General features: G+C 37.3%; 1 protein-coding gene across 2 annotated transcripts in view; it reads right to left on the reverse strand.

The window, feature by feature from the left end:
• SNX9 (sorting nexin 9) overlaps positions 1–23,602 on the reverse strand; it is a 56,935-nt gene that overhangs the window by 16,695 nt on the left and 16,638 nt on the right. Inside the window, exons 2-11 of one of the 2 annotated variants that reach the window (XM_030448090.1) lie at positions 21,159–21,245; positions 18,804–18,878; positions 17,514–17,627; positions 8,319–8,502; positions 7,418–7,568; positions 6,335–6,419; positions 5,344–5,469; positions 4,953–5,070; positions 3,193–3,323; positions 1,685–1,788 (exon numbers count right to left, since the gene is read on the reverse strand). In XM_030448090.1, the coding sequence (XP_030303950.1) occupies positions 1,685–1,788; positions 3,193–3,323; positions 4,953–5,070; positions 5,344–5,469; positions 6,335–6,419; positions 7,418–7,568; positions 8,319–8,502; positions 17,514–17,627; positions 18,804–18,878; positions 21,159–21,245 (1,175 nt within the window). Of the gene's footprint in view, positions 1–1,684; positions 1,789–3,192; positions 3,324–4,952; positions 5,071–5,343; positions 5,470–6,334; positions 6,420–7,417; positions 7,572–8,318; positions 8,503–17,513; positions 17,628–18,803; positions 18,879–21,158; positions 21,246–23,602 lie in introns of both variants that reach the window. The other variant, XM_030448089.1, reaches the window with a different exon arrangement.

The following is a 23,602-nucleotide window of genomic DNA, read 5'->3' on the forward strand; positions in this document are numbered from 1 at the left end:
CCTAGAGGCTCCAATCTCCCCACCAGTACCTCCTTCCTCAGTTGGAAACCCTACTGAGTTATTTGCACAGCAACAGAACCTGGGCTTTCCAAGAGGCCCTTGTTTTACCACAGTTTTTCCTGTAGCAAACAGTTCTTTTAATTTTTTGTACTTCATACTTTACAGTATCACAATCACAGAAAAAGTTCATGAACCAGCACAGGGTTATCACCCTTTCATCAAAACCAGGATGTTGACTGACAAAGGACTAGCAAAACCATTCCAGTAAAGAGTGGTGGTTTGTTGTTTGTTTTTTTTTTCCACTGAAGAAACTAGGATCTATTGAACAAGCTGGTTTATCCACTTTTAGCAGTGCTGGCTTTCAAGACTGTTCTTACAAACTTTTAACAGCACCCTGAGAGGTTCCCATGCACTGCAACGCATGTCCGAGGTGTTACAGCCACCCCTACAATGCTTGAAGATAGGTCCCCAGAACTGTACCAGGCAATGAACCCCAGCTCAAGAGCCAACACCCTCTAAGGAGTTCCCTGCAGGCTGTTTCCCTGCCCTCATCCTGTCTGTGGATAAACTGTTTAGCAACCCATATGCCAGTTGTTAACTGCCTGGGTATATAGAATACAAACTCCCTCTCTCCTGCACCCCATGTAGGTTCACACCTTCAGCTTTTATACCACTGGAATATACATAACACACATCACTTAAGGGGTCAAGTTTGAAATGCTCACGTTGAAGTGGAAGTGACCTAAAAAAGTCCATCATTTTACTAATGCAGAACTGTTACCACACATCTGTAACATACATCCTGGTATGTACTGTATCACTTGGGTAAAACCTATGCTGGGATATTTCCAAGCATTCCTACTATAAATACTTCTGTCTAGTTTATCCACAGTTTCAGACACAAAACATCATCCAGGTTTCTATGTTCTACAACAGCAAGCAAAGTATGTCATGCACAATACCTGTCTTCTAAGAAAAAAATGATTAAGCCTAAAGGAGTGAAACAAAGGCTGCAGAGTAAACCCAGTCTTTCGTTCTATGAAAACCGAAAGGTCTACCATCAAAAGACATCTAGACATAAGTGTACATATATAACATATACATATTCAAATATTTCCATTTGGACTTCTAGAAGAATAACCCAAGAAAATATACTAACCCATTTAAAATGGAATTTGATAATTTAAGTAGCTTTTAATTTTTAATAGCTTTTCATGAATTTCAAATATTAGAATGATATTCTGTGTGCATTATAAAAAAGTACTTTACAGAAACATTGTTTTCTTTGATGATCTACCTATAGTTATCCTAAGCTACTTGGCAAGCCCAGCACACTTTGGAGCTGTTCACAATTGAAGATCAAAATATACTTCCACAGCAATACATAACAAAACTCCACTAGATCTGCTAGTGCTCTATCAGCTAGTTTTGCATATATCCTTTTTGTGGATAGACAGATAGACAGATAGATATAACCCACTGAGGTTAAAAGATGGCACATGGAGTTCCATCACATTTTACAGGGCTTGATATGAAGATCTCATAATCAAAGAATGTCAGCTTTACCTTGAGTACCTCTTTGAATCCATTAGCACATGTACACACTATTTCAGTTTTAGATTAGCTCAGTATCTGTTATATATTCACACACTTAATGTATTCATGCAAAAATAAACCACCTTACATTTCTACCATGTCCAAGTCTGGAGCTTCTGGTTCCATTGTAGAAAAGATCAGGACTCCTACAGTTTCATCTTTTTCTGCCTTCCGCTTTCCTGTTTTCCACTCCTTAAGGAAATTTTCAAAGAGACAAAATTTCACCACCACTGTTCCTCCAACTTTAAGGGCATATATTTAAGAAGTGAATGAAGCATCTAGAACAGTTAACCACCAGGTCACTTATACATTAAAGCTTTTAAAATAAAAGTTTCAGTGAGGCAAACATTTCTTAGGCTTTCCCTCCCTTCTCCTTGTCCACTTTGCTTTCTAGATTCTGGGATAACCAGACCCTTCCTGTATGTTACCAAAATGCAGCATAAGAGCAAATGTATTCAGTTGCATCTGCACATGTGGTGGTACTGATATCAGAAAACAGTCGAGATGATCATAAGACTATTATGGAATTGCCATACTACATTCTTAGTGGAAACAGATAAAGAGGTTAAAAATTCCACATGTATTGTTCTGTTTGCCTGTTACATAATAATGACTGCTAATTAGCTAGCATAATTATTGTACTCTCCATTGGACATCCAAAGAGCACCTCACTTGGACTGCTACTTACTACTAATATAAAACCTTTACATATGGGATCACAGAATAATTCTGGTTCAAAGTGACCTCAGGAGGTTTGTAGTCCAGCCTTCTACCCAAAAAGTGTCAGCTGGTCCAGTCTAGTCATAAAAACCTCAATGTTGATTTTTTTTTTTTTTAATCAAAGTCTGCATATTTAGAAATAAGAGTATTTTGAGAAGAAAGAAGCAGAGTTTTCCTGTTTACTTCCTCATCAGTAGGTACTCAAATTAGTAACAGAGCTGGAGCTTAGTCATGAAGAGAACATTATTTACTGAAAGTAGATATTAAAGCCTTAAAAAACAAACCAAACCAAAACCAAAACAAAAAAAGCAAAAAACCCACAAACACCACATATCAAAATCCTGAGGTAGGGCAACACAGAATAAAAAAAGGGCTTTTAGTATGTAAGACTGCAGCATACTGCTATTACAAAAGAGCATAATACTCCCTGCTGGGAGGGTGGGTATTTTTAAATACAATACACGACCAGACACGTTCAAAATCTGCTGTGAATTAGCTTGTTACCAGAGAGAGCAGTACCAATCAGAAGACCACAGTAATTAATAAGTCCAACAGAGATGGAGCAGAGCAACTACCATAATATTTGTTCTATGTGTCCTACTCTGCTAGAGGACACAAATTATCCTTACAGTAGCTTTGTTGCCAATCTTTTAAGAGCACACCTGTTGGAACAACATTTCACACAAGCAACTTAATGCCTCATTTTGATCAATCAGCTAAATTAGTTGGTAAACCCAGCAGTTTTCAGTTCATCACTTACTGCCCACAAGGGGGCAGACAAATGCGAAGGCTACAAAGCCAAACTTCGTTTGAACTACTAAGGGGTGAGGAATTCCTCAATCTCAGTTTGTGTGTATGAATTTTTATATTTCCTACCTTCTCATCTCGGAAATTGAGAAATTGCTGGAAAACTTCACTTTCTGACACAACAGGATGGCGACACATTCTTGTCATCCAAGCTTGCAGTCTCTCCATACGCATTTTGATAAATTCTTCTTCAAAGCGCCCTGTTACAAATTGAAAAAGAATTCTTACATTTCTACTCTACTACTCCCAGCAGTTTTATTAAAAAAAAAAAAATTAAACAAAACCCCAAACCAAAACTAGAATTGGTAATTCACCGGGTAAATTATTAGCACTGGCTAATAAATGCTCAGTCAATGTAAGGCTCAAAAACACAGAAGAAAAAGAACTACTTACTTTCCAAGCTCTCATATTGTACCTTTCTAAAAGCATTTGAAACTGAACTGCTCCATTACAAATAGCAGACTAAACAAAGAAGTACCTCCCATAAACATATTTTTAAATAGGTAGAAGAATGTGCTGGGAAAAAAAAAAAGCTCAGAAAAATCTCAATAAATCATATGTATAAATCAGAATTCATACATGCAAGACTGATTTTTCGTAACTAAGATTAATAAACTATTTAAATAACAGGACCAATTTATTTTTTTATCTGAGCATCATCACTACATATAAGAACCTTTTATGTTATATCACAAACTGTCTTCTTGGGAAAATTTTATCCAATTAAAAAAAAATCCCAAACACCAGACTTCTAAAGCATACAGTGAATAAGATATATTTGTAAGGAATGAGATTCCTCTAGCAGCCAACTCTTCTAATTTCCATAGCAGCGCAGATGACAAACCCTGAACACACATCCTTTCAGTATAATTCTACTGTGTAGTTACTATGGCAGCAACTTCACTAGACTGAGTTTTTTTGTTGTTTTATTTGTTTGTTGGTTTTTAAAGTTGCAAATATGGAGACTAGCAGAGAAAGAACACAGCTAGTGAAACATGAAATTTGGGTTTCAAATGTACCTACATTTCTTGTAAATTAGCTCTGAGGATAGGGGTGGAAAAGAAAAATAGCAACTACTATGGAAGACACATTATATAAGCTGCAGTTAACACCTTTGTTCCACCTTTAATCTGTACCAAAATCTCCAGAGCATTTCTGTCAGCATAAGGAATGCAAGGCAACAAGATCAGAGACATATGGAATTTATGTTCTGGTCATTAAGCCATCATCATCATCAAAACCGTGATCCTGAGTAAAGTCAGTGTATTTTCAAGAGTCTTGCTTCACCAAGACTCAAGGACAAAAATACTTTTCTAGACAGTCTTCAGAAAAATGCCTCCTAAACACAATGAAAAATAAGCACCAACGAAAATTCAGACTGAAGAAAGGGATGCTCATTTTCTTCTGAAGAAAAGAAGCTCCTAAAACATAATTCATTTACAATAAAATACAAAAGAACAACCACCACACACAACTCCTCAAAAAACATCTCTCCAGACAATCACATAGCGAACATAACTACTTATCTCTTCTCTCCAATAATAAAATATTCTCTTCTGTAGTAACTAGAGGTAGTTTGTTTTTGTTTGTTTGTTTATTGTTGTTTTGTTTTTTATAAATCACTGGACTAGGTAAGTACACCTGAGTTCTAAAATTATGATTTTAGTACTGTTACTGTATTATCAATAGACCATTGCAAATCTTCACAAGTTTGCATAGGAAAAGATTTGAAAATAATGGGAAAAATATGCAGTAAGAGAAAACTGCCCTTTGTAAAAAGGTGATAACCTTATTTCACATCCCATGCATTCACAACTGGGAATAATTACCTGTTACTTGCTTGTCTGGAAGAGATGGGATGGGAATGGCTAATCCAAATTTAACCAGGAGGCGCTCATACAACCAGTCAAAGTGCTTATATCTGTGGTTGACAGACCGATTAGTGTTCTGCAAGAGAAATACAACTCTGAATTTTGACAGCCAACTACAGATTGTGACATTAAACAAGTGTGACCAGAATAGTAAATACATGTCTTGTAAATAAAATTTACAATTTAGTCTTGAATCTGTAATTATGGAAGAACTTGAGAGAACGAAGTATGTCTTAGGGGAAAAAAGTGTGACAAACAATACTCAATCTTACAACCTTGTCACCAAAACCATATTGTACGTACAAATGACCCATATTTGCAGAGAAGATACTGTTTCAAACACACTTACATTGCAGGTAAGCTGATATTCAATGTAGCTCTTGAGACCATACATTTTAGAACCTTTTTTGGGATCTGCCACCACACAGTCAAATGTAGAGGTAGGATAAACCCACATTGGGCCATAATCACCAATCTATAAGAAATTACAAATATTATCTTTAAATACATCATGCCATATCAGCTGCAAACAAGATGACAAATAATTTCTCTCTTCACTTGCAACTTTCCATTCATTTCAATGACAGCTGGAAAGTAAGGAAATAGAGGGGTTTCTTACAACCAGATACGATTCACCACAGTTACAGGTATCTTACTCTGTTTTTTATAATTTTTCCTAAATAGCAAGGGAATGGTGAATTCTAGGGACTGCTATTTCAACCACATTTCATTAAAAAAGCACACATTGAGAAGGCTTTAAATCAGAAGATAACCTGGCCATCATGACTGGATATTACAAACCTTTGTGTGTTTCTATGTGTTAGATAACTACCTAGATAACTAAAAGACAATGTAATGCATTTGATCTGCCTGTCAATCCCCACGGGGCTTATTTCCATGATCACAAGTAATTAAGATCCAGGATGAGAAAAAAATACTGAAATAAAAGAATAATAATAAAATCAGCACACTTAAAAGAAAGAAGGAGTTAAAACATAACCCTGAAAAATTCCTCAATCATATATGACTCTGAAATGTAGTCTAGTACAACATTAAAGTACTTAAATAGTGCACAATATTATTATGACAGTTCTATTTCTAATGAAATGTTCAATTTTGGTATCAGTTTCTTCTGATCCAAATACATAGAGTAGCCCCGAGGCTAGAATTTAAGTTGGGAAAAAAAGAAGGGTGTGGAGGATTTAAAAAAAGAACAACAAAAAAAACAGATCACAAAAAAAAAAAACCCCAAACAAAATCCCCACACCCAAAAACCCCAACCCCAAAACAAACCACACCACCCGCCCTCCCCACAAATGCCACACACATCCTCAACTTACAATTATGGGTATTTTCTCTTTGGGTTTTGCTAGCTGCTTTGCCAACAGATACTGTTCCATCCCAGGTTTTGCAAATCCAGGAAATCTAGCAGTAAAATAAAGGGATCAGTTTATTCTGTATTTTCCTTCTTCTGATGTGCAGAATTACCAGTCACCATAAAAAAACCCTTACTACCTACTGCCTGCTTGCAGAAATAGAAGGAATGAAGTAGGACTGACTGCACAGATAAATAACACTCATAAATAACCACCATAAACATACATTACTAAATGAGTTTGCAACAAGCAGGAGTCACAGTGATGCAAAGGTACTGTTGCAAAACTGGACAAAACCTCCACTGATGAATGAAATTAACTGTCTCTGCACAACTTTTTAGTTTTAGTTACCTTCCTGAGGACATGATTATGCTACAGTCCTTTTCCATTCTGCTTATATTCACCTAAAGATTGGCACATAGTACCAGAGAACGTTAGGGGTTGGAAGGGACCTCTATCAAGTAGCTTGTCAGAATAACAGTAGTTTTAGAATAAATAAGCATTAAGGTATCTCTAACTCTAACCCTGACACACCTTGATGCTCTTGTAAGACTTTTAGATAAAATTCAAGCTTTTCACTGCTTGAGAATCAACCTGGGTGATGCACAGACATAGAAGAGCAGAATTTTTTCCCACTCCCAGCAGCTCAAACCAGCTCATGAACTCTGGGGCAGCATGTCTGATCAGTCTCACTGCATGGGCAAGCCAGTCATCATTTTTCATTTTCACTAAGCACGCACAGCAATAAATACATGTATTTTAAGTACCCGTAGGTCCAGAAGTTCAGACCTTGCAAAAGTGTCATTTGTCTGTTTAACACCTGCAAAAATTACACAGCTTTGTCATGTACTTTCGGGGTTTCATGGATCTGTATTCTCCAATCACACAGGAAGAATGCTGAGCTACAAATCTATCTCCACTTTTACCCCAAAACTGTAATATTTACATTGCATTTTTCAAGAAGGTTGAATGGTCACACATTTATACATCTTGACAAATTCCACTTCTCTTCAATATATACATATTTGCCCCACATTTTTCCATTACTTGTTAAGTGGTAACTTCATAGCAGCTGCACGAGAATTTCCACGCTGGACCCCCCCAGCCTCTGATGGCTCAGTCTCCTTGTAACCAAGATAAGATGGTGATGCTGATTTTGGGTCATCCCAGTCATCATCCCAATCATCGTCATCAGCAGCTGCTGAAGTACAGGGAGGGGCAGAGGGGTAGGGAAATGAGAATGTTAAAAATTTTCTCTTTAAAAGCAGAAGCAGGTACCTCAGCATTCATACACAAATAATCAACAAGGTAAATACATAGGAGCTAGGTTCAGTTGTCTATTTTAGGACTCCTCCTCAGTTACCACCATTCCCACCAAATACAAACTCCAAAACACTACATTAGAAATCCATTGAAGGAGAGTGGGGAAAAAAGAAAATATATGGTAGTGTGTCAAGATTAATTCAATAGCATTCCACTCTCATAGATTCCATGTTAGCATTCTGCAGTTAGGAGTTCTCTCCATAATACAGGCCTTTACTACAAAAAGACAGAAGCCTTCAGGTGAGAAGGCTTCCTAAAATTAAGGATTTAAGAGACTACTTCTTGACAGGCCTGAGGACACAAATTCAAGGGTGTTTAAGTTCCAATTATGCAAGCTGAACAACATGCCCATGCCTGAGAGTAGATCATGTATGCACAAGATTTTTTTCAGATTTCAGTACAAGTTTGGGGTGTCTCTTACTGTATATCTTTTTTTTATTTATTTTATTTTAAAACCCTCATTATTTTATTTAACAGTTTACCCACATGGCAATGTGCTACTAGGAAGCTGGTTTGGTTTTGTTTAAATAAGCCATATCCTATATTTATGAAAGATTAAGCAATTCTTACCTCTACCATCTACCTATTCTAATGTACTAGAAAAATAAGAGCATTATTAGCACACCTGGTCCTTGATAGGCCTGTGGATGACCAAATGCTGCTCCTGTTTCCCAGTTATTTGAAGCACTGTTTCTCTGGCCAGCTGCACTTTCATGTTTTGTTGCCCAGCTGTCAACAGCATTTCCATTATCCCAGTTCCCAGACTTCCCAACATTCCAGCTGGACCAAGGATCACTGGCACTGTTTGCCTACATTATATGAAGACAAAAGTAAAGAAAAAATTGCTGAATCAATGAGCAATGACCACATACTGACTTCTTGAAGTGTTTGATCTGCTGGTAGGCTACGAGTTTGCATTCAGCACTTGTTTGATTTAGAAGCTGCCAAATCCTACATTCCCAGCTACACAGCTCCTAAATGCAGGAAGTACCTGGAAGAATCTGCCAGCTTTCCAGCAATGTGACACCAATGCATACTAGTAAGAGTGTTATGTCTCCTCAGGAAATTAAGCTATTTGTTCCAGTGTTTGGAAGCACTCTTACCCACCCATTTTACACCAACATGGTAAGTATGGTGCGTGTGCACTATTAATTACATAAAGCCATGAACTAATTAGCATATTTTGAACAGGAGCTCAGAAGTCAAGGATTAGTTTTTTTCAAGTGCTTACTTTAAACTAATTGGCATTACTAAAAGCAAATTCTAAATTGCTCACTCACACCATCACTATTGGTGTGACAGAGAGTCAGGGCAAACAACCTCTTAGCTTCCCTGTCAGAGCTTAACCCAGAGCAAAGACAAGGGAAGGAAACAAACAGCTGCCAGGGAGAAATCCAGCATTTCCTTACAGCCCTGCTCTGTCAGAATAAGCTGTGTGAAGGTAACCACACATTCCCTTCTGCTGATGCAGAGATGGAAACCTCAGTGAGAGGGTAGAGAGGCCACATCTAACTAATGCATCAATTTGTCAAGCTCATCTGACAGTAAAGTTGATTAATAACTTAGCAACCTGCTCAGCTCCTTGATTTTAACATAACAGTTCAAAAAAGCATTCACTAGGCAAGTGCAGTCTACTCTAGACACACATAGTGCAAAGACTAACTGGCAGAACAGAAAAAAACCCTACAAATCAAAACCCACATGCTCAAAGTGTAGGACAAAGAAGGGGAAGGAAAGAAAACAAAGCCTACAAAGATTGTCTTGTTCAGCAGAGAGAAAAAACTGTTTTGTAAAAGGAAGTCTCAAAACACAGAGAGGGAAGTACATTATTTTTGTCACAAAGAAGCTTATCAAAGAAGGGATGCCTAATATAAATTAATTACTATTAGACAATAATATTTATATGAATCTTAGAACATTTGCCAGTACAGAAAATTTAATAAAACTCCCTCTAAAAGCCAATTTTTTCTATGTAAAAATATTGAATCCATTTGTTTTTTACATAAAACACAAAAAAGGTACAGCCCCTCCACACTCCATTTTTCTTCACTAGAAATTCTCATTTCAGATTTGCCATACTACTTAGGAATAAGAGCTCTCACTATTTTTTGTTAAAATACAGTCATCTGACAGTCATGTTTCACAGATACTATAAAACTTTAAGACTTGGAAATGCAGTTGATACCATACAACACCCACTCTTTAGGTACAGAATCTACAGGATCTGGAAATTAAGACCAAACCTCCAAGCCTGTGGGGAATCACCAGAATCAGAAGACTCACAAGATTCAGGGCATCTCTAGGAAGTGATGGCATGGAAGAGTTTATGTGGACAGTTTCTATAGTTTATTTTAGTTTGAGGGAATTTTTTATTTAAGGATTGCATGAACACTAGTCTCTAAGAGAGCAATATTGTTAAAGTAAACTTAATTCTCCAATAGCTGATACACAATGCTACTCTCAGCAATTACAAAGTTACTGTTAGCTTATACCAGCCTGCTCTTCCTATGACATTCACCTGATGTAAGTATATGGAAAGAGTTAAACAATCCACACATGCCACCAGTGTTCACTACCTTTGCTCAAGGAAAACTCATATGCTGGGGCCTGACCACATGGGAAAGCATACCTGCTCCCAACATAACTTGGAGCACCTGCAAACAGTTTGCATGATATTGATTTGAATATATTTCTACAATATATGTTGTTCTGATTACTTGCAAATGAAAGTTCAGAAGCTGGATGCTTGCCAAAAAGCTGAATAAATTTTTCCTCTTCTCTGTAGTTCATGTGACTGAATGGCAAAGAAAACCTAGAATCTGCTGTAAAACAAGGTGAGGCCAATCATAACACTGGGTTCAACTAAATAACAGCTGCCAAGAGCAATTATCACCAAACATGCAGACAGCTGCAGATACACACTAAATGCTGTACAGCTGGGGAAATGGATTACTTAAACTGCCCTCTCAGATATCTTATTTTCCTGTAACTAAATGAAAGCATTATTGAAATCAGGAAATTTTCCTTCCAAGATATCCAAGAAAATTTTGGGGTTAGCTCCTGCCCTCAGGTGTATCACCCACAGGGAATAAAAGGGGTGGAATATGATACTCCCATTCAGATCTTTTCAGCCAAAGGGTCCATATTTTTTTCCATGGGACTGGAGAAAAGATAAGAGATGTGTTAGGAATGGAAATATAGACAGCACCTCAAAAACCATTTCCTGTTCTCCTTTTGACTTTATTCAATTGTTTGTCTACATACTCACACATTGTCTGTATGTAAAAATCAGCAAACATGGAGAAGGGTTCAGGAATCAGGTCTGCCATCTTCAAGGTCCAATAGCACCACAGAGGACCAAGTAAAGACACAACATTTACTAAAAGTGCAATCTTGGCTCCAGTCAGAAGTTCTGTGCACCTCAGCAGTTGACAAATTCGATACGAATGAGAAGCCACTTATGTGGCTTATCTCCGGTTGAATAAACCCTAATTAAGACAGCAAGTCTTTTCTAAGTGATTAAATTACATGTTCTCACACCTTTAGTTTTCCATAACTGAGACTCATAATTCTCTGACCTCTCTTTTAGTCAGCAAGAAGGATAATAACTTGACTGAGCATATCTAACATCCAAGTATGTAAGCAATCTCAAATACCAACACAAAATAAGAAACACCACACCATGCGTAACTAAAACTAAACCATCTTCAAAAGAAATATTGCATTTGCTTGCTCCTCAGGTAACAATGAACAAGTACACCCCTTTACCAAATAAATAATGAATCAAATCGGAAAAAATATAAATCAAATTGCTATTTTCCAGAGAATCCAAAGTTATAGACAGCACACCTATGATAAGTCAGCAAGTCATCTCTGTCCTGGCTAAAAATCTTTTTTTGACTTCTTGGCCAAATGAAGTTGTTCCTTTGCAGACTCCTTTATATTAATGAGTATTCCTGATGCATAACAGATTCATACTAATCCTGAGGGACAAAATCTAAGAAACCTATCATGTTCAGAAGATGAAACTAAGCTGAGTACCTAAAAAGATCTAGGTAACTATGCCAAAAATTAGGACCTCCAACTCTAAAAAATACATCTACAAAACTACTAAGAAACAGAAGCCATGCTGAAGCAGTGAATAGAGAAAGTAAACCCGACCAGATAAAGAAAAGTCCAGAACAGCCAAAGCTGTACAGAGAAGTATAGAAGAGGGACTGGCAAGAGACAGACAGCACAGAGGAATGGCAATATACACAAGTCATGGTGACTCAGTTGACTAGTTTAGAGGAATTACCATACCTCTCCAGTTTTATAGCTGTCTTAATCACCTGCATTTACAACAAACTCAAGCTCTTTGGAGAGCAGCCTCCTAACACATACACTATAGTAAGTGAATATAGACAGTCAACCTAAAAATTAAGCTTTTTTCCTCTTGGAAGAAATGTGAAGGACTACCTCTATTCTGCAGCAATCACAAAACAGCAATCACTGTGCTGTATTTACCATAGGGCAAGCATGCACTGAATATAGCAGATACTGAAATAACTGCCATGACCACAATATTTCATGCACAGATTTTCGTCTTGGTAAATTATTACCTTAGCATTGTGGTCCTGGGTACTTAGGGAAGGGACCTAGGGCAGGTCCATAGGAAAGGCCTTCTTTCCTACTGTGCAATTTAAATTTTCTCCTTGAAAAACTCCCCTAGGAAAAGCAGGAGTTGAATGGGCTAGACTTTAAGGGATAACCAGACTTACCGAGTTGCATCCTAAAATGTTCCTACGAATAAACTCATGAAACCAACTGGAGAGGATCTCCAGAAACAGCTGATGAGGAGGCAGTAACAATTCTGTACAAGGAATCCATTTGTTCCTCAGCTGCTCTTATCATGTTGCTGCCTTCCAGAAGGAATCATCATTCAAGCACCTCCACTTCCAGTCTCACTATCCCCTTTCATAAAGTAGTCCCTGCAAAGGAGCTGCTGGGCTTTGCCTGCTCACAAACCACATGTAAGTAGGGCATACCCACTGGATGCTCCTTACTTTCAGCAAGAAAAAAAAACCCAGTGAAAAAAATTAATTACTGCCATGGAGAGCAGTGAAGTTAGTCTTTTGTTCTTCCATTTCCAACCCTATTTCCTTACCTGTGAGTTTATTCACAGCCAAAGTGGACTACCAGTGTGCTGCTTCTGCACAGTGCAGGCACAGGATTTCCATCTATTAAACTCTTGATTCAGCTCACAAAAAGCCACGTCTGAAGTACAGAATGGTCTTTTAGAAAGATACATGATTTAAAACTCAAAAGAATACTCAGTGATGGGACAAGGGCACGAAAAACAGGTGTTGTCACCCTCACTGCTTAAAGGAAATTATTTTATTTTTAGAATTTCCTTAGTTTCAACTTTCAGCCACTAAAAATCCTGGATACATTTATTCAATGTAGCTCTCTCAGGCTTCTGTTTTTGTTACCCACACATGTAAATGTAAATGGCAAAAAAGTCACCTCTATATCCTTCTCTTCTCTTGAGCCAACTTCAATCCCTAATGGTTTCTTCTTGAAAAAACAGAAGAGAAATTTCAGACAGTTTTCCAAGTAGCAGTCACAGCAATGCCAGAAACAGAAGAAAGACTCCCTGTTCCTCTCTGATGTTTTCTAGATATCCCAGGAACAGGCTAAAAAAGATTAAACAGGGCTCTAGCTCTCCTTTTTTGGAAAGGCACTTTGTATATTTGTTTGGGAACAGAGGATAGATGCTTCCCTTGTTGTCTTTTCTTCAGAGAAGTTGAAAAGCGTGTCTGGCTAAGATTTTTCATCTTACCACTTTGAATTACAAATGCTCATGATTCTATCTTCAAGTAAGTGTACAGTGAACAACAAAGAAAAAAATTAAAACCAAGAAGAAAACTATATACTGCAGCAAGCCCCCTGCTGTAGTGAAGGGGACCATACAATACATGCGTGCCACACGTCACTGCAAGTGTGCAGGCAAGTAGAAACATTCATAGAAAGGCTTACAAGATTGTCACCATTATTAAAATAAAAATCCTTTATATAGTCAATGCCAAACTACTAGAATACAAGGCTACCTTATTTTATAAAAAGTCAAATGAAAACAAAGCTACAAGCAAAAGAACACGCAAATACTGTAACTTGTGGAAAACTATTTCAATAGTCAGATTTTCCTTAAGGTTATGGGTGCAGATGATCATCTTAACAACATGCTACCCAAGCCTTTACATTACACTTGGACACTCACAAAAAAACCTCACCAAGACAACTCCATAATTGGAATTTGTACAACCACTGTCACATGTTGGGCAATATTTTCAATATGTTAATGCAATTCATTTCAAAGCAAGCAAGCAAGCCACTCTGTCCAGTACTGTATGGAAGTCATGGGCTGGTACTTGGGTTAAACAAGAGTTGGTCACAAATTTTTGTCACTAGTCTGAATGCAGAACAGAGTTGTTTTCAAATTACACATAGCAATGGGGGATGTGCTACTCTCATTATCAGCAACAGGAACTAGACAGTACTAATCATGAAAGCCAAACTAGCTTAAAAACACTCTGGGTATGGTATGGTTTGCACTGGGTTTTTTGCCTTCTGACCAGTTCTAACCAACCACTTTGTTTATACTTCTTTTTAGATATCTTTTGCACTACACCATTCTAGAGGTGACTTATGCACACACAGAGGTAACTTTACGCTCAAAGTTACAAACATGCATTTATGCAGACTTAGGGTTTATTAGTCAAGGAAGCAATAATTTACAAAATCCATAACAACTGCAATTTTAACTTCCATGGTGAACTCACTGCATATTTTTAAAGGCAATTTAGCATACTGGCTTAGCAAGACAAACCAGACCCAACCAAACACGAGTGAGTCACATTTCACACAACAATACTTCTACTTTACTGCATACAGAGAAATGGCAGAGAATGAAAATACTGTTAAAGAAATGCAACAGCATGTACATAAAAATTTCCACAGAGTAGAAGAGTGCAGCATTATTAAAAGGGCTGCATTTTTTTCAGTCTTAGTATTTATTGCTGATCATGGAAGTTCAGGGTGGGGGAAGTTATACAATGCAAATGTACACAACTTGCCTTTCCAGAACTAAATTGGAGAGATAGGAACTACAGCTCTAGGAATAGCTTCTTTAGGGTTCTCCTTATTCATGTTCAACAACTCATGTCTATGCAACTTTAGATATGCCTAATCTCCTGCACACCAAACTAGGAGTTTTCACTACTAATCACCCTGTCTATACAGTAGATGTCCAGTTTTCTGAAAACTGCTATCTACACGTAACCCAATCCATTTATTTTCATGAGAGGTTTTTGTTAGTTGCTTTCTGTACCTACTCATGGAGCCTTGTTGCTCTGCCCACAATGTAACTGAAGATGAAAAACACTTTGATTTACTAAGGTTAACACTGAAATTAACTGACAATCTGCCATTCATAGAAATGTGAACTCTCAGGATACTTATTTTATCCAGAACTAAGAAGAGTTGTACAATCATCTTCATGCAGAACTTGACTTGGCAGTGCTTAAGAGGATCACTGTTAAGAAAAGGGAACAAACTCCTCTAGAAATGCAACTTATGGTTAGCTACAAGAACTATTTTTAAACCTTAAATACTGACAAGCCAAACCTACAGTCTTACGTCAATTTCCACTTTCCATTTCCACTTTCAAACAGATGGGCAGTACTCCACTTTAATTTCATTAAACAGCTGACCCAAATGACCAAAGGAATATTCCCTACAATATGACATTGTGCTCAGCAACAAACATCATGGGGAAGGAGGAGGCAGGGGAGATGTTCCTAGTTATGGCATTTGTCTTTCCAAGTAACTGTTAAGCATGATGGAGGCTCTCTCTCCTGGGGACAGCTTAAACACCATCCTGCTGATGGGAAGCAGTTAATTAATTCCTTACTTTGCATTACTTGCATGCACAACTTCTGCATTAACTATTAAACTGCATGTATCCCAACCTAGTTCCCACACATTTACCCTCCTGATTGTCTTCACCATCCCAGCAGGGGAGAGTAAGCAAGTGCCTGGGTGGGGTTGAACAGCCTGCCAGGGTCAAACCACAACCCTGTGGTTTAACAGGTCTCTTCAAAAAAGAAAAACCCAAGAAAACCCCACACTTGAACATTTCAACTTGGCCAGATCTATAAGGTTTAGAGCTGAAACACTATGTAACAAACTGTTTTTTTACTTACTTCTAGAAGAATAGAAGGAATTCTAAGACTTAAAACAGCTTCTAACTTATTGAAATCACGTGCCAGAGATGTTGTGTGATTACTTTGTTAAAATAACTTAATATTTACAGAAAGTAATTTCTTCAACACAGTAGTAGTAAGAAAAGTCTCAGAATATCCTCTTTATTTAGAAATGCTTTTATAAAAAGTCTTCTAATAAACATGTACCCTCACATTAGTGTAAAATATGATTGAAGCATTCCTAAATGTTGATTTTTTTTTTCTATCTCTTCTTCAGCCCACCAGATTATACCTATGACCATTTTAGTTCCCACTACTGTGCCAGTTCAAGCATCGATTGCCTTTACATTGACATCTTACTGGTCATTTTATTTTGTTCCCCAGAGCCCCAACACACAAGTTACATTTAAGATTAAGTGCTTTGTATACTGACCTAGTCACTCATTTAAGGCACTTGAAAACAGTAAGTCAATTGCTTGCAGCTGTGCATCTGAACACAGATCAACCCAAAGAGGCTGAATGGACAATGTTAAATGATGTAGATGTTACCATTACTAAATGCAAAGTAATACATCTAGAAAGAAGCATCATACACACAAAACAGATTATCATATTCTTAGCAGCAGTGGCTCTAACAAAGAAGGCAGCATGCAGGTATGAGCAATGCAGACAGCATTGGATCTCCAGACAAGGAGATGTGCTACAAGACCAATATACTCCTCCTCCTGTGTAAACTGTATTGCAAAGTGACAGTATTTTCAAGCTTAGAAATACAATCTCCAAAGCTAGATTGCCATACTAATTCTGTATTATCTAGAATATAACAGATACCTTTATTTCAACTTCTTCTATATAGGCAGGGAATTTTTTTCTTATCAGGGCACAAGTACTTTGTGCTAAGTATGAAAACAACGTCTGACAGCTGCATCTTCTACTATTTAAGATAATGTAGATTCATTTGGTAAGTAAGCAATTCTTCCTAGGTCATATTAAGTGGTACGTTTCACTTCCTTCAGAAAAACAAAGTAAGCCTCTTCTCCAACTGACCAGGACAATGCATGAACTTGCTTCATCTTTTTTAATCAAAGAAACAACTCTTACTCAAATTCTGAAAAAAGATACAATTCCATCTATATCCACCTACTCTGCTAATGATGCATGGACCAAACAATTCTAGCAGACATTTGAGACAAAAAAGTTATAGTTCCTAGAAAGGTTAGCATACTAACACAAGAAACTTGAAAATAAGTAAATTTGCTAGAAGTGCATTTCTACAAAACTGAGGTACAAACAGAGATTGAGGTAGTCACAGATTTATACTGAAAAAACACTGGTTTTGAAAGTGTTAGATTACTATTTCTTCCAGGAGGGATAGTAGCTGAACAGGCACTCATATCACTGATATTCAACAGTGTTCCCAAGTGAAAACACAATGACTAATCAGTATTTTTAGGAGGGCTCACAAATACAGTACATCACAAGTAGTTGCACTTGAAGACTGTACTTGAAGAGTGCAAGGAGTTATGTAAACAGAACCTGCCATGCCCCCAGTGAGCCTGAATAACCTGGAGACATACCTGATCACTGCTTTTTGCAGCAATGTTGGTCTGAGCTGTGTTTGAAGAAAGGGAATCAAAGAAGGCTTGGTCAGCTAATGAGTTACCGCAGCTAATTCCATCTTCAGTTATAATCTAAAATGGAAAAAATTGCACAAGTTTCATTCTTCCATTATCAAATTATGCTGTTTGTCATATATAATCATCCTAACACTTACGTCATTAGATGTTAAGACAGTTGCATATACCTTTTTTTTTTAAATTCAAATGGAATAGTACCTTTTACAAAAAGCTGATGTGAAAATGCAGAGGGTTTACTTTCACAACAGATGGAACTGGTATCACAGTGTAACACATAAGATTGATGTGGCAGTGGACACCAAACTATGAATTCACTGGGGATTAACAAGGTTGTTAACATCACTGCTTGAGGACTGGGAACTCAATACCCACAGAATCAGTCTGGGTGGCAATTTTGTAGAGCCAAAATCTACTAGATCCTAAGATAGCCAACTGAAGACACAAAAAAAAGGCTATTTGCACAGCCATGTGGCCCCAACACCCACACAGGTTTTTGTTGTTTGGCTTGTTGGGGTTTCTTAAATAAAATCAGCATTGGTGAAGGAAGGGAGTCACATGCCTTAAGAGGAGGCTGCAGGAATTACAGCCAGTCTTACACCCAGCTGGCAACCTGTAGCCACACAGACACTGGGCCCTCCCAGCTATGAGCTGGGTATGTCAGTCTTTGCACTGAGATGCCCATCCCAACCCCCAACCTCACCAGTCCTTAAACGAAGACCAGATCAACACACCCTGAAGAGATAGCAAAGGCCCTCAGGAGGATGTACTGAGTAGTCCCTGGATTTTCAATCTTATACCATGATCCCCAAAACTAGAGCTCCACTTCAGAGATGTATCAGCATGTGGCATATCAGCCACAGCAACACCACTGTGAACTTGTGTTGCTTATTTCACTTCTGTATCTGTATCTTCAGACAGGAAAACAATTATTGGATCACGAGACCCCCCAAAACCAGAAGCAGACTCACAACAGCTCATGTTCTGCAGATCACCAGTATTTACTATGGATAACCTTCTGATGCATTTTTCTGGGAAACCATTAAGAAGCAGAGTAACTTTGGATGGCATGTTTGTAATGGTGCCCAAAGCACCATTGTACAGTTGGTACAATAAGATGATATATTCCAAGTGTTAACACTGAAAGTTTTATGTTTGAGCATTACAGTCTGACCATTGAAGCACCTTGTCAGTAGTTTTGGTTTTTAAGTGCAGAACACTGGGGTCACTTACCTCAACATAATCTGTTGGAACAAGTCCTCTCTCACCTTGGCTGTTTTTGCCTTCTAGCCAGCCTCCACCAACATCCTAAAAGAAGAGTGTAAAAATAGTTTTGCTTGATGGAGCCCACAGCATTCCTTAAACAGCTCAGAAGGAAGCACTGCCTTGCTGTCAAATGCTTTGTTAAAAATACAGTTATGATTGTATTACCATGAAGAAACTTGCTTAAATATGCTGAAGCACCAGATACCCATTTAAACAGAACAGAAACCATGCTGCTGTTTCACATAGCTATTTCATTTTTCAGATTTAACAAGCATTAGAGGGGAGGAAACATGGATTTTTAGCACTTTTGATCATTTATGAAATCACAGTCAAATGTATGGACACAGACTGTATCAAAACACAGCTATTAGTATGCGAATTCCAAACCACTAATTTTAATCAAGAGATTATAAAGAAACAAGAAATTAAGCTATTTGTAGTAAAAATCTGTAAAATCTCTGCTTCATTTATTGAAGGTGCAGAGGCATGTGATGAGTGGGAGCTCTAACTCAAGAACATTGATTGGGGATAATCTCAAGACATGCCACACAAAATGTGGAGACACTGTTTCTATTTCAAATATATTTTCAGAGGCAGGTCTCATGCTACTAATTTGGAAAGAACTAACATGTTCAGCTTTGAACTCAGTGGGGCATCCTGTTATTAAAAAACCTACATAACCTAAGTAACCTAAGTATACTAACAAAGCTTTGCAGACCTCTGCAGTTAAGCAAAGTAAATTCCAGGACAGCATTATCTGAAATAAGCCAGTCCTGTTTTAAATCAAGTTGTTCCATGAACACATATTTACATGTCAAGCTAACTCACAGCTGAAAATTGAACCTACACATGCTAGACAGCAATTACTGAATTCCACATTTCCTTAATTTGCTTTTTAATAGGGTTTGTTTGTTTAGTCACAATTTTGTTCTTTCACTTGGAAATTTTACTTAATCCTGCACATAGTTAGAAGTCTGCTCACATATTCAAGATTTTACATAATAAAGATCAATCAGTTATTGAAATAAAAAACTAATTTGCTTTTTCTTCTGTACCTAAAAGTTTACACTCAAGAACACACAAATAATTAGACACCCTGGATTAAAAATTCAAATATCTTGGTTACTCTGCAAGAGCAATGACATCTTGAGCTAGAAGTCACAATTGCACCCCTGCACTTAAGAGCAGTGGTGCACCAATGCATCTAGCATGACTCATGCTAGAGCTGTCTAAACTTATCATACCACAAAAGTTCAAAAGCCCTTGTGGCAATCTATCTCATAAGCTTAATTATGGATAATAAAATAAAGTTTTCCTTAGTTCTAGGTACATTGCTGTAACACACAAATGTCTTGTTCAGCAAGAACCAGCCTGGAAGTGATGCGCTACTTATTTAATCTTACTTTTGTGAAACAACATCAAACTCCTGAACTTATTTAAAATGTTACCTCTGCCACAGCAGAGCACACAACAGGGTGCTAGTTCTATCAAATACCTGCTTCAAATATTTAAGATCAATAGCAATAAAAATTATCTTGCTTATACATGACAAGGATCTTAAAAGAATTAGTTCATTCTGCACATGTTTCCTACACAACTAGATAAATAAGACCTGGTGTCAAGATGGGGTATTTTTTGCTTATATGCATTTTTAAAAGAAAAGTCTGTTCACTAAGCCATATCACTACACAAAAATAAGAGCAGAATCAGCTAATAGTTCCTATACTAGGCAAAGGTAAGAATTATGCAGGACAATAAAAGCACACTCAAATACAAATTGTACACACAAATCAAGTGCTAGTCTCAAAAATACTATCAATTTAAAAACTCCCTGACACTAGTGCCATTGAATTTTCACCACTCCTTCCTTGTACCTTGTCCATATTGCTTTACTTGTGAAGGGACACACAAGTACATTAACAAAAGTTTATCACAGTGAAACTTGAAATTCCTAAGTCATTAAGAAACTCAACTTAAAGAAAATGTGGAACATTAGGGACAGACACAAAAAAGGAACATAGTCAGATGTAGAAGGTATCACCATAATTCTAGCTTCTTTCATTGCACTCAGATCTGTTTAGAGGGGAACAAAGCTGAGAAAATTCCTACATGTGTAGGCACAAACTGAGAGGGCCTCTGTCCCACAAAACCACTCATTGCATTTGTTTCTACAAAACTAATAAAAATTCTTTGTATTTAGTTTATTCACTTCTTCAGGGGAAAGTAGCCAGCTTTCAGTGTCACCTAGTACCTTTTTTCTTCCATTTGCCAGATGTAGGTCTGGCAAGTGCACACAAGCCCTTTTTCCCTCCGTTTTCTTACCGGATTTGTAATTATGATGATCTCTCCTTCACTGACTGTCAGCTCATTGTTTCCAGGCTCAGCAGCAAAATCATACATAACACGGGCCTGTATGTGAAAAAGAAAACAGCAGTGAGCTTTTCAGCTTCTTTAGAACTTTTCATGTAAAGTATCAGCACAACTTAAATAGCAGAAATAGTAAGTGGGGTAAAGCTGAAGGTACAAAGAGCAACTCAGCATGTAGGAAGCCAGCACTTCCTAAATGTGAACACCAAACTGAATGTAACACAAACATTAAAGGATGATGATCTCCTGCAGAGTTTGGTAGAGATTATCATTATTTTCCAGAAGGCTTCATAGTTAAAAGACTGGCCATTCTCTGCCATGTCCGGAACTACCTGTACTATTTCTTCCAGGGGAAGAAGAAAAAGATTCCTACTCCAATTCAGATAAAAGGAACTGTTTCATAGACCAAGTAATTCAGAAAAAGAAAAATAATTGCAGATATAAGTAATTACTGTTATAATATGTAAAATTATGCTTTAATACTTTGTATCCAGGAGGAACTATGCAAACACACAGTAAGGGTAAGCCTGTTACATATTGGCATAAGCAGGGGAAAAAACCAAAACCAACCTAATTTTTAAGTGTTTATAGACACATGAAAGCTTTGCTGTGTTCTGACTCTGCTACTACACTACATAAAAAAATGTTATGTTTGAAACACTGACAAAGTTGTAGAACATTTAAAGAATACTTCTGCTTTTTTAATACAAAGAACTGTGACACAGCCTAAAATTGTGTTCCCAAACATCTTTTCATTCCCATCTATTAATTTTTTCTCAGGTATAAAAGTAGAGAAAGCTCTTAGGAATTACAAAGGGACTCCATTTTCTCACAGACTATTGAAAAGGATGTAGAGAAGAAACACATATATTTTCGCCTTGACTCTCACAAGGAAGACCTAGAATAGAAGTTTTAGCTTTTGATTTAAAGTGGCATATTAGATAAACTTTAAATCTGATAATAAATAAATGATTTATCCAAGCTTCTCTTCCCCTGAAAGAAAAGTCATCCTGGTAGTAGAACTTAAAAAAGATAAAAGCCTTATGGCTTTATGAGCCAGGTGGCTCATAAGTAACATTATTTTATCTGATTTATGCTAATACTTAAGTATCAAAGAGTAGCAAAAGGAAAAGATAGACTACAGATCAGGAAAAGTAAGCAGAAAAAGTAGATATTTTTACAGACAGTACTGCTAGTTAATATAAAACATCAATACTCAAGATAGATTATGCCATAGCCCTTATATCGCCAGCTCACAAAGGGATAAGAGAAGCAGAAAGTTTTAGGAAACATAACAATTTTTCTATTGCAACTTGAAAGAGGCAAGAGTATGGTCTCCTCTTTACGAGTCAGATAAATGCTTTAGTTACACCAGCTCATACAGAAGTAGGCTTTGTTCCTGCAGATTAAAACCCCAAACCCAAGAAGAACAATTTTATAATGGTGTTTACTAATAACACCAGACACCATGTACTGCAATGAGATCCTTCTTGTAGGTCAGGGTGAGAAAAACAAACCCCATGATTAATTGTTTCTTCCATAAAAATGACATTAAAATCAATTTCTGCTGAAAGCAAGTTATGTGATAGGAAAAAGATACAAGAGAACTTTCATCATCCAGCCTTGTCCATCTCAAAACTGCAGGTTATAATAACCCCTTCTTCAGACATAAAATCAGGAAAAGAACTCCAGAACTTCCCTCCCCACATTTTAATAAGTTTCATGTGGAAATACTTCTGGGCTGGTCAAAAGATACTTAACTGCAGTGTAAACAGAACAGAGAAAAAATGTGTATGTTGTAGTTCAGCTGACAAAACTAATCCTGAACCATGTGCACAACAGATAAAAAACTTGGTCTTCTCCACTAGAGAAGCAAAACATGGAGGAACAATACCAAGCACCTCAAGTGCTTCCTCAGCATGAAAGCTTTTCCCTTACAACTGAGGCTTCCCAAACTTTTAGATTATGCCATGCAAAACCATGATGAAGAACAGGAAACTGTTCTCCGTAGTAACACTGTCTGCTTTCCTTACAGCAGAAAAATTAGGCCTTCAAGCAAACATAAGAAAAAAATGCCTTACTCCACTTAAAAAGTAAACTGAAGAGATGCAGCAAACCTTTTGAAACACAAGACATTTAAAGAAGGGGTGTAAAAAGTACCTCTGCCTCCAGCAGCAGTAGATGAAGGTGTTGAATGTGACCTTTTGCAATGGGTTACCAGTGCTTATCCAGTTCCTGCAAGTGAGCTTAAAAATGCTCATATATCAGGTATTTGAATGATAGGGAAAGCAGCTTTCTTAACCAGAGAGCCTGGTTCATGTAGTATACCACAGTATGGAGTTCTTGCTTTTACTTACAGGAATGATGAGAATTCACCAGGACAAGGGCAGATTTTACTA

The sequence above is a fragment of the Calypte anna genome, chromosome 3 (assembly GCF_003957555.1).
Source record: "Calypte anna isolate BGI_N300 chromosome 3, bCalAnn1_v1.p, whole genome shotgun sequence".
Taxonomy (NCBI): domain Eukaryota; kingdom Metazoa; phylum Chordata; class Aves; order Apodiformes; family Trochilidae; genus Calypte; species Calypte anna.